Consider the following 12,137-nt stretch of genomic DNA (forward strand, 5'->3'; position numbering starts at 1 on the left):
TCATGATCTCGCAATTTGTGAATTCAAGCCCCGGGTCAGGCTCATGCGGACAGCTCGGAGCCTGAAGCCTGTTTCAAATTCTGTGCCTCCCTCTCTGTCTCTCAAAAATAACAACAACAACAACAACAACAACAACAACAACAACAACAAAAAACCGTTTTGTTGTGGAGAAGAGCCTGAAATTAATAACTGATTTAAAATATGGGCCTTGTTTGCTCTTTATCTCCTTTTGTCATTAACTTGATTTATTAAAGAATTTAAGGTATAAGTAGTTCATCCCCTTGTCATTAACTTACACCGTAGATGGAAAAAAAGGTACTTAGGTTGGTTCAACTACTTCAAATATTTATTTCCCATGCTAGTTCTCCAAACATAGGTATATTCTAAAATCTTGAAGGTATCTATTTCATCATAGTCATCTAATAATATGGAATGCAGCGCTGTTAAACTTTAACCAATGAAAATTAGTTATCTGCCATTTTATAATAAAAACATATTATAGGATTATTACATGTTGGTTACTATATTAAGTGTTTTGTGCATAGTGTCTAATCTCAGATAGTCCTCTGATCCCATGTAGACAACATTATTAGGCCCATTTTGTGGATGAGACATTGCCCAGCATTGTACTACAGGCTAATAAGTGACATATTCAGTATTCAATCCCAGTCTGTCAATGTTAGCCAATTAGCAAATATTGCTGAACTATTTTTTAAAACTGGGCTATACTAACGCATCTCTAGTTCAGGCTGTGTTAATATATCTCTGGAACTTTTATTGCATAAATTCGGTGTTGGTGTTTTTGTCCTTTTGTTTTCGTTTGTATTTTTACAGTTCCCTGAACTCTTGTTTGAGGAAGAAACAGAGCAGTGTGCTGACTTATGCCTCCGGCTTCTCCGACACTGCAGCAGCAGCATTAGTACAATACGGTCACATGCTAGTGCCTCGCTGTACCTGCTTATGAGACAGAACTTTGAGATTGGGAATGTAAGTATGTAGCTCTGGATTCATAATGAAATGTTACTCCTGCAGATATCTAATAAATGTGTTTTGCGGGGAGCATGGATTTTTTTGTGTGTATATTTTGAGACTAATCTTAGGCTGTCTTGATGTTTCTCATCATTTGTATATCTTAAAAATCTGAATCTCCAGTTTTGCCTCCAGTACTAAAGATAACATACAGTGGTACAAATTAGAATATAAATGTATCGTGAGCTTTTGGAAAAATTAATTATTCTCATTAAGTAAAAAGAAAATATTGACAAAAAAATTAAAAGTTTAAATGTCTTGGTTTAAATTTTATGATTCTATACCAGTCTGAAGAATTCCATGTTTTCATTAAGGTGTTTTATTTGATCATATATTCATGTGTTATACTTTTTCTAATTTTAAGTCAAATGTTTAAATCATTTGTTTTTACTTATGTACATATTTAAGGCCCAGGATTGTCCTTCAAGCACATTTTTTGGTATCTCGTGGATCCTGACATACAGTTTACCATATTCTTGTTTTGTAGGTATTTTTTAATTTCAGTTTACACTTTTTAAAAAATTTATTTTTAATCTTTATGTATTTTTGAGAGAGACAGACAGAGTGCAAGCAGGAGAAGAACAGCGAGAGAGGGTGCCAGAATCTGAAGCAGGCTCCAGGCTCTGAGCTGTCACCACAGAGCCTGATGCAGGACTCAAACACGCAAACTGCTAGTTCATGACCTGAGCTGAAGTCAGATGCTTAACCAAGGAGCCACTCAGGCCTAGTTTTTACTTTTTTTTTTTTTTTTCTGTTTTTTATTTATTTTTGAGAGACAGAGAGACAGCATGAGCAGTGGAGGGTCAGAGAGAGAGAGAGGAAGACACAGAATCCGAAGCAGGCTCCAAGCTCTGAGCTAGTTGTCAGCACAGAGCCTGACATGGGGCTCGAACCCATGAACCATGAGATCATGACCTGAGCTGAAGCCGGACGCTTAACTGACTGAGCCACCCAGGCGTCCCTAGTTTTTACTTTTAATTGGAAGCATTGACAGTCCTTATTGTTATAAAGTTTGGATGTTCATTTTTAGTTTTATTGCCGTGTGATTATATAATGTAAGCACCATGTCTCCTTTTTTGTGGTGTGTATATGAAATGGTACACAAGCATTGAAAAAGAAAGGGTTCTTTATTTTAGAGTACTGAGTTAAATATACCTTGTTAATTACATTATTCTATTTTTCTATACCCTTTTTTGGTTTTGGTCTCCTTGGACTGAGGAGATGATTTAAAGCCTATCCATGGTTTATTTCTCTTCTATCTCTTATTTAGTAAACTGATATTCATAACTGTTATATCTTCTGTTACATTTTTTTCTTTAATCCTCCCTTATTTGGCTAAGTATTTTCCTTCAGTTGTTTACTCAAGACAGTTCTTGGGAATAGTATTATTCATGTTCTCAATTGTTTAGTGTTTTCTGTACTTATAGGACAGCAAAGATGGTTATGAAATTTTTTGCTTAAGACTTTGAATTTTAAAAAAGTGTGGTGGTGGGAAAGATAAGTAAAATGTAACAGATGAACATTTAATAGAAAAAAAAAAAGGTACTCAAATATCATTTTTTTTTCTGGCTTTACATATTGTTGTAGAGATATCTGAAGATAGCCTATTTTCTTCCTTTTAAGTAACTTCCCCTCCCAGCTGCTCAAGGGATTCTTTCTTTATATTTAAAATTAAATACCTTACCTAGAATGGGTCTTGCTATTGACCAATGTTTGTTAATTTTCTCAACCAGATGATATCTACTTTCAATTTATTTTAGAATGTTTTCTTGAATATAAAATTGAATATTTTCTTCCAGGGTTTGGGGTTTTTCTTCTGGGTACCAACCATACATATGTTGGATCTGTTTTGCTTTACTTTTTGTCTATCATTTTTTCTTTTCCTTTTTAACATTTTTTAAATTTCTCTTTATTGTGGTTCTTTTTCTCAGAATTTCTCTGTCCTATAATCCCTTATGTGCTCTCCATGACATTCTTTTTTTTTTATCTTTTATTTTCCAAGTATTGCGAGCTCACATGTAACCTCCTATTTTATGTTCTGTATTTCTGATTTTTGTTCTTTCCTTGAGTTTATTTATTTGTTCTGTCTTTTATTTATTTCTCTTTTCCTTCCTAAAGTTTATTTGAGAGAGAGAGAGAGAGCGCGCGCACATGTGCGTGCACACATGCATGCAAGTGGGTGAGAGGGGCAGATGAAGAAAGAATCTTAAGGTGGCATGGGGCTTCATCCCTTGACCCTGGGATCATGACCTGAGCCAAAACCGAGAGTCAGATGCTTAACCAACTGAGTCACCCATGCACCACATACATTTTTTTAAGCTTACTTTTTTATTTTGAGAGAGAGAGAGAGAGTGTGCACGCACATGGGGAGAGGAGGGGTCAGACAGAAAAGGAAAGAGAGAATCCCAAGCAGGCTCCTCACTGTCAGTGCAGAGCCCAATGCGAGGCTCAAACTCAGAAACCATGAGATCATGACCTGAGCCCAAGTCAAGAGTCAAATGCTTAACCAGCTGAGCCACCCAGGTGTCCCTAATTCAATTCTAATACATGGCTTTGTTTTTTTTTTTTTTTTTAACTCTGTAGCATATTATTCTCTGCAAAATTCTAAGTTTTATGTCTTATTTTAAGGTTTTAAAATAAGATTTTAATATGCATATTTTAACACGTTCTAAAAAATATTTCTTAAAACTATTTGGAATTTTTTTTTTTTTTACTTTTTCATTTAGCAAGTTAAAAAAAGTATAAACTTTTTTCTTTTAAGCTTTTCTGTATTAAATGCTGACCTGACAACTTCTCTCTCACAGAACTTTGCTAGGGTAAAAATGCAGGTGACCATGTCACTGTCTTCTTTGGTGGGCACATCTCAAAATTTTAATGAGGAATTCTTAAGACGTTCTTTAAAGACTATATTGACGTATGCTGAAGAAGATCTGGAATTGAGGGAAACAACATTTCCTGATCAGGTCAGAAACGCTACTTTCTAGATAATTAGTTGAAATAGGATTATAAATAGGCAGCTTCCAAATTGTTAAATTTTGTTTTTTTCTGAAGGAAGCTATATATTTTTTTTCAAGCCTCGTATTCTAGGCCATATATAGCACTGAATCTTTTTGTATCAATAAACTATGCTTCCTTCTTGGAAAGGTTGGTATCTTTGGTGTGTGATTCTGTGAATTTATAACAAATATAACAAATAGTAGACCAAGTATAAACAAATGGGAAACTTTATGATGCAATATTATTCCTACTTCTTAATGAAACCGTTGCCTTTAAAAAATAAAGCTTTTACAAACTACGTTTTAGGAGAATCAGAAACATAGGCGAGGATGTCCTTTTATGTTTTCCTCTTGAATCCCCTGTATCCCTACATTTGAGTTCTAGTTCTAGTTCTATTTGTTTCCAGGTGAGAAAACTGAAAGAAAAAAAAAAAAACCAAAACAAAAGCCAGCCAGACAAGGAATTACTATGAAGTTTACTTCCCTTCACTCACCATACCCAAGCATGCCCACATTCTTTAGAACTGTATCCATATCCTATTACTTGTTTTGCAATCTTCAGATGTTTATCTAAAATATCTTCCAAACTAATGTGGTAACTGTGAATGAATGGTAATTAAAGAATGTTTTTTTATAAAATTCTCTGCTTCAGGTTCAAGATTTGGTTTTCAATCTCCATATGATCCTCTCTGATACTGTTAAAATGAAGGAACACCAGGAGGATCCTGAAATGTTGATTGATCTAATGTACAGGTATCATTTGTTTGATTCACTTATGCCTTGTATAATGGGTTTAAATTGGTAAAAGTTAAAAATAGAAATACCCTACAACCCAGCAATTGCACTAACAGGTATTTACCCAAAGGATACAAAAATACCAATTTGAAGGGTTACATGCACCCTGATGTTTATAGCAGCACTATCAACAATGGCCAAATTATGGAAGGAGCCCAGTTGTCCATCTACTGATGAATGAATAAAGAAGATGTGGCATTTATACACAATGGGATATTACTCAGCCATAAAAAGAACCATAAAAAGACTCTTAACTATAAAAATAAACTGACAATTACTAGAGGGACTGATGATGGGCAAGGTGATGGGTTAAATGGGTGATGGGCATTAAAGAGGGTACTGAATGTGATGAGCACTGGGTGTTGTATGTAAGTGATGAATCACTAAATTCTACACCTGCACCTACTATTACACTGTATGATAACTAACTGGAATTTAAATAAAAACTTTAAATAATTTGGCAAAACATACAGAAGACATTGGATAAAAAAATAAATATACCAGAATTACTTAAGTCATTTTCTAATGGTAGATTGAAAAGTCAAAATGCACTTTATCCACACAGTTTTTTCAGATCCCCTGTGTCACTTCTTCTGGGAACTATGCATAGTTGTTTAGTATATTTGTTGATTATCAAAAATGAGGATTTTTTAAAGAAATTGTGATACATATTTAACATCTTGGCATCTTGTGCCCTAGATTTCAGGCAGATGCCCAAGACCCATGCTTTAAATTTAAAAATCAGACCTTTAGGAAGAAAATACAGTGTATTAATTTTTTACCTTAACATTGATTTTCCTCATTTTAAATATGATTCTGCTTATAACATGATACTTCTAGGAGCACATTTTGAGAAATTTATAATTCCTATTTATATCTTGAAAGGTGCAAGTAAAACTTTGCCACATGACCCTCTCTTTTCTCAATGTTGGAGTCCTTTAAGAGGCAAATAAAACAAATATTTTATTTAAAATAAATATGATGCATTGACACTATCTTGCAAATCTTTTTTTCTTGATGACAAACTTTTTTATATTCCTCTAACGAACATGTAAATTCCCATAGACTTCTCTTACTGATACCATGTCTTTTTTTTAGTGCCCCTGCCAAAAAAAACCCCCAAAAAACCTACTATTAACCATTCTGTGGGCCCACAGTTACTTCTTTAAGCATCCTTAAAGACACTTTCATACCAGTCGAAAGCTTGTCATAATAGATTGTGTTCAATAACAGAAACCTCTGTAGGTAAACCGTAAACAAACAATCTAAACTCTCTTCCAGCTTGGAAAGCAAATGCTAATTGAAAAGACTTTTTTTGCTCCAATTAGAATTGCCAAGGGCTACCAGACCTCTCCGGATCTGCGGCTGACCTGGTTGCAGAACATGGCTGGCAAACACTCGGAGCGCGGCAATCACGCCGAAGCGGCCCAGTGCCTTGTCCACTCCGCAGCCCTCGTGGCCGAGTATTTGAGCATGCTGGAGGACCGCAAATACCTTCCTGTGGGGTGTGTGACATTTCAGGTAGGAGTCTGCCGGGTTTACGTTAAGTCAGGGTATGTCCTTTGGAGGACTTTTCTCATTCCGCTTTTCTCACTGGGGCTATGATTCATTCAGCTTGTAAGGAAAGCCTAAAAACTGAAGGTAATGTTTTAACCGTTTTCTGTCACTGTCGTAATACATATTTAAAGAGCACTTTGGGTTAATTTTCTTTCCTCATTTTTGTTTTACCTCTAATATCAGTGCTAAGTATATTTATTCTCTTTTCCTATACTGCTGTGGACTTCATAGCATCTATGCAATGTACCCAAAGTGCTGAGAATCAGAATACAGCAGAAACTCTCAATTGGCTTTTACTTAATACATCAGATAACCCAACATTCTCCAAACCCTGCATAAAATGTGCAGATACCATGACTCAGAGATGATAGTTTACTCCCTAGTAGGATTACATACCCCTGACCCACTAGTTGAAATCTTTGCTGACTAGAAGTCAGTTATGCTTTCTTTGCTTTTTTTCAAAACCTGTTGGTGCCAGATTTGGGAAATTGCAAAATTAACTAAGTGTTATGTCCTCTGGTGAAATCTTAACGCAGAAAGAAAGTCAGTCATTGTTTCTCTGAAAATGAGGTTAAAAGTTTTGCAAAGACTTGATAAAAGTGAGTCTGTAAAACAGTTGCTGTTGAATTAATTTTGGACCAACTACAAAAGATTGGGGAGAAATCTAGAAATCGAGGATAATTTTATAACCTTTTAAGTTCCAAGTTTTTACTCTGAAGAAGCAAGAACTGGAAATCTTTTTATTTATTTTTTTAGAGAGAGAGGGACAGTATGAGTTGGGGGGGGAGGGGCAAAAGGAAAGAGAGGGGGAGAGAGAATCTGAAACAGGCTCCACGCTCAGCACCGCACTTGGAATAGGGCTCGATCCCACAACCTTGAGATCATGAGCTGAGCCAAAATCGAGTGTTGGATGTTCAACTGACCACACCACCCAGGGATCCCCAGAACTGGAAATATTAAATGAAGGTTGTGTTACTACTATTTAGTCAAGAGAGATTACATGGAAATCTGATTTTGAGATGCGTACACAAAGAAAAGGCCTAGGATCTACTTCAAAAAATGTCTTAAAAAATGTCGATGTCGAATGAGTCTATCTGTTGTAAATGTTTATGTTAAAATATTTAAGGTAGTATGTATTATTTCTTTTTTGGAAATAATGGCTGATCCCAATCTCATTGGGTAAGAGTTTTACCTGAATTTTTTCATTAACTCCCTGTTGGTTAAACAAACCGAGTTATCATTTCGTACCTTAATTTTCCTCTTGGGAGTTTTGACAAGATAATTGAAACTAAAAATAAAGACCACTTAAGTCTTCTGAGATGTCTTTTATCATATCTCTGTTTTTCTTAGCCCATGATTTTTCTTAATTTTCTTTGTCACAACTTTTATTAATTGAAAAGTTACCTAACAGTAGTGGTTCCATTTGATTGTCATCTTCAAAATAGAGAAAGATTTTGGAAATTAGTCTTTTATCTTTACATTGACTGTCCACCCTCTTTTTAAACCTAAGTGGCATTTCATCTTCAATTACTTCTTCACGCACATCTTTCTTGCTAAGAAATTCCATGTCTAAACCCATTTCAACTTTTCCCCCTAGAATATTTCATCTAATGTTTTAGAAGAATCTGCAGTCTCAGATGACGTGGTATCTCCAGATGAAGAAGGTATCTGCTCTGGAAAGTACTTTACTGAGTCCGGACTCGTGGGATTACTGGAACAAGCAGCTGCTTCTTTCTCTATGGTAGATGACTCCTGTTCGTTCTCCTTCCCCAGATACAAACCTCTGAATTATTAGTGACATGTATGCTCTCTCTGCCTCGGACCCTGCTTTTCCTTTATGATCATTTTCTCCAAGTACCTTAAGAACTGCCTAAGAAGAGATTTTCTCTGTCGAGTCATCATTGCTTACTCTTTTTATCTTAGTCATCGTTTCCTCCAGTATTTTTTGTTTGCTTATTTATGAACCATCACTTAATCCACAACAGATTTTTTTGTCGTTCATAAATCTTTTACCACCATGTACTTTCTAAAACCTTAAAATTAAAAATCAAAACAAAACAGAAAACCTCTGGATGATTTTAGTTCCTGTTCGAGTAGACTAATATGGCTCTTGCTTTAGAGCTGGGCTATTGAATGAAACGAAGAATCTTCTTTTGAGTGCGTTAGCTGTTGCCCTGGTGCTCGTCTCCTGGGTGGCGTAGTGACCGTATTAGGTAGGTGTTAGAAGCCTGGAGCTTGCTTACCAGAAACTTTATGAATTACGTCCTTGTTCCCTTTCCTGACCTGCTGTACCCAGCTGTAACTGCCTCCTTGTCCCTCCCTCTCTGTATGTGAAGAATCGAAGCAATCTTGTTAATTAAAGGTGAGATAGTTATTAGAGAAGGGAAAGATAGCTAGCCAAATTCCTGCTTACTTTCTTATATTAAAAAAATTTTTAACATTTATTTGAGAGAGAGAAGAGAGCAAGTGAGCACAAATGGGGGAAAGGGCAGAGAGAGAGAGAGAGGGAGAAAGAGAATCCCAAGCAGGCTCTGCACTGTTAGCACGAAGCCCGATGAGGGGCTTGACTTCATGAACTGTGAGATCATGACCTGAGCCAAAATCAAGAGTCAAATACTTAACTGACTGAGCCACCAGGCGCCCCAGGATTTTTTCTGACATTTCTGCTGAGTATTTAGTGCCCCCGCACCACAGCTTAGGAGTCTGTGAAGTTCATATTAGGGTAAGAGGGAAACTTGACATAATGTGCAATGCTGCTCTTCATCACCAATGGGAATTGGTTATTCTCCTGGCCTTAACCCTCCCTTGCGGTGTATTGGTTAAAGGCATCAATTTAGAAGGCATACAGCCAGAATTCAAATCCTGGCTCTGCTACCTTAGTAGTTAAGTCACTTCAGGCACAAATTACTCAACCTATCAGTGATTCACTTTTCTCATCCATTAAGCACATCTAATAATAGAACCTACCACATAGGAATGTTGTTAAGATTAAATGAGTTAATATATGTAAAGTGCTTATCACAGTATATGGCTTCAAATAGGTATTAGTGTTTGCCGTTATCAGCCTCTTCATCATTTATTGATTCTTAGAATGACTTTACATAAATATAATTATTCAGAGACTCTAAGAATATTAGGTGATTGACCATTTTAAAATTCCCTGTCTGAAAAATAAAATTTCCTGTCTGAGGCCCTCAACTGTCCTGACTGATCCCCTGGATCCCTGGTCCTTGAGTTCCATTTTGCATGATGTGAACTAGCAGGGAAAACATGGGTTGTTTTGGTTTTTGCTATTCATGGAATATTTTAATAAATACACTCTGTGTATGTAGATATGTAATTTTAATAATCCACAGTAGTATGGTGGCCTATATTACAGAAGTTCTTTTGTAATAGCATATAATTATGAAATGCACTGTTTTTCAGTGAGTTCATTTAATCTTAATTATAATAATTACTGGGGCATTTTAGTTACACTATTTATTTCACCACTACAGTTATATGATTGCTTAAATTCCTGTGAACTTTTACTGGAAAATATCAGAACCATATGTTTATTTCCTTGGGAAAATATGTTTGCTGATTTGTGTGGTAAGAGGAATTCAGTGGCTCTTGGAAAACATCTCTTTATTCCTTCACTACAGCCACTGATTAATTAAGGACAAGAAAACAGAATAGCAGTACAAACATTTTGTCCGTCACTTTGATGATAGGCAGAGCAACCCTTGGCCAGCCACTGGCTAACTGCCCCCTAGTGGAATAAAATCTGGTAGCTCAGAACTTTCTTACATTTCGTGAAAGTAACTGATTTTTTTCCCACCAGATATTTCCAGTAAGATTTCCTGTGCCAAATTAGTATTTTAGAACTGTAAATAATTTTAGTTTTCTAGGAGACAAGTTATCTGATTCTGTGACCAGTGTAATTAACAATTAGATTTCTTTTATTTCTCTGCTCAGAATTCTGCAGTAGTTTATAAGCATGTTTAAGTACCCACACATACACACTAGTGAAGTAATTACTGGGTAGATAGCAGAATGTTCAATTTAAATTAAGTAGAAATTTAAATCTGCATATAGGTGTGTGTATTTAACATATGTTAAATATGTGTATATATGTGTGAATTTAACATATGTTAAATATACACACACACCTATCCACCCATCTAGAGAAATCACTACATTGTGCAAAATTCTTTTATTAAGATTTAATAAAGTTAAACATTAATGGCGTTTATTTTTATGTCCTATTGGGAAAGTTTCAGTGGTATTGCCTTAGTAGAAATATTGTGAATTCATAAATTGTAATTATTTACTTTCATATCGATGTAACAAAAAAATAATACAACATTATTTTTATAGGCTGGCATGTATGAAGCAGTAAACGAGGTTTACAAAGTACTTATTCCTATTCATGAAGCTAATCGGGATGCAAAGAAACTATCCACAATTCATGGTAAACTTCAAGAAGCATTCAGCAAAATTGTTCATCAGGTAATGACTGCAATTTCTAGCTTCAGTATAAATGGAGAAAACTGTCGAAAAGCATTAGTGTTGCTTTGTACTGATGTCAAACTAGATCCAATGAAATGACCATTTTAATCAGGTTATAAATGAACAATGTCAAAATGTTGGTTCATGGCCAGAGCAGACTCATTAACAAAAAATGAATTTACCTAGAGTAGATTATGATCATCATAAATTTTCTACATAGTTTTTTTTTTTACTTTTAAAAAATAATCAGTAGCTGGCAAAGTTTTTTAAATTGTGAGTTCTTTTTTGTTTCATAGTATGAGTTAAAATTATAAATCTGACTTTTATGTGGATTTCTTTTGCTGCCAAAAAATTTTTTATATTTTAGTTTTTATTAAATGATATTGAAGTTCAATAAAGTAATGTTAATATTTTCAACTCAACTGTAACTGTTTTTCCTAGGTGTTCTAGTCAATCATCCTTTAATATATTTCTAACAGGAAAATAGTATTTGGTGAAAATAATGAATAAAACAGTTGTCTTATGTTTATTCAATTATAAGAGTATGATTTTAGTACTTGTTTATAGTTCATGGAATCCACATATTATCACCAAGGATAAAATCAGCATAAGCTAGGTTTAAAAATGAAGTCGACTATTAACAATCGGTTTTCCTGAAACTAAATTCTGGGCTCTGTTCAAATACTCTGAAATACGCTGTTGAGCCTCCTCCTTCCCTCATTTTTCCATTCCCTTCCCCTCCCTACTTGTGCTGTTATCTGCTACTACCATCATCTAAGAAGGAAGTGGAGTATTGATTATCCACTTTTGTATTCATTACTAGACCTGCTATACTTTCTTCAGCTTGGCCTCTTTCTTGTCATGAACTAAGCTGTTCTAGATGAAATGATATAATTGAAAAACTTCAGTAGTCGTAAAACAGGGCTGCTTTACCGTTAAGCCACTATTTTATTATCATCTACTAAAACATGGAAGTTGCAAGAGTAACAGGTGGGTCTTTTTATAGTCACTTATACATGTGTGTCGAAGGCGCCTCACCCCAGCTTCTAGAGCTGTACAGTGCAAATTGCATGGCAGGTCTGGAACACCTGGAGCTAGTGGTTTGCAAGAAATTTTCATCCATTCATATCATAACCATTTGAGCAAAATTGTGATTTCTATTCCAGTTTACCCTAGGTAATTATCAGCGAAGTGCAGCTCTCTTTAGTTAGAGATCTGATTCAGACACATTTATGGAAAAAGCAACTGCCTCTTTTTCACCAAAATGTA

At 35.2% G+C, this 12,137-nt stretch overlaps 1 protein-coding gene across 2 annotated transcripts in view; it reads left to right on the plus strand.

The window, feature by feature from the left end:
- Nucleotides 1-12,137, plus strand: part of DOCK7 (dedicator of cytokinesis 7) — a 217,066-nt gene that overhangs the window by 178,479 nt on the left and 26,450 nt on the right. For both annotated transcript variants that reach the window (XM_029950088.1, XM_029950089.1), the window contains 6 exons: nt 835-987; nt 3,834-3,992; nt 4,678-4,778; nt 6,149-6,341; nt 7,975-8,118; nt 10,737-10,868. In XM_029950088.1, the coding sequence (XP_029805948.1) occupies nt 835-987; nt 3,834-3,992; nt 4,678-4,778; nt 6,149-6,341; nt 7,975-8,118; nt 10,737-10,868 (882 nt within the window). The remainder of the gene's footprint in view (nt 1-834; nt 988-3,833; nt 3,993-4,677; nt 4,779-6,148; nt 6,342-7,974; nt 8,119-10,736; nt 10,869-12,137) is intronic.

This window comes from Suricata suricatta, chromosome 8 (genome assembly GCF_006229205.1).
Source record: "Suricata suricatta isolate VVHF042 chromosome 8, meerkat_22Aug2017_6uvM2_HiC, whole genome shotgun sequence".
In the NCBI taxonomy this organism is placed as follows: Eukaryota; Metazoa; Chordata; class Mammalia; order Carnivora; family Herpestidae; genus Suricata; species Suricata suricatta.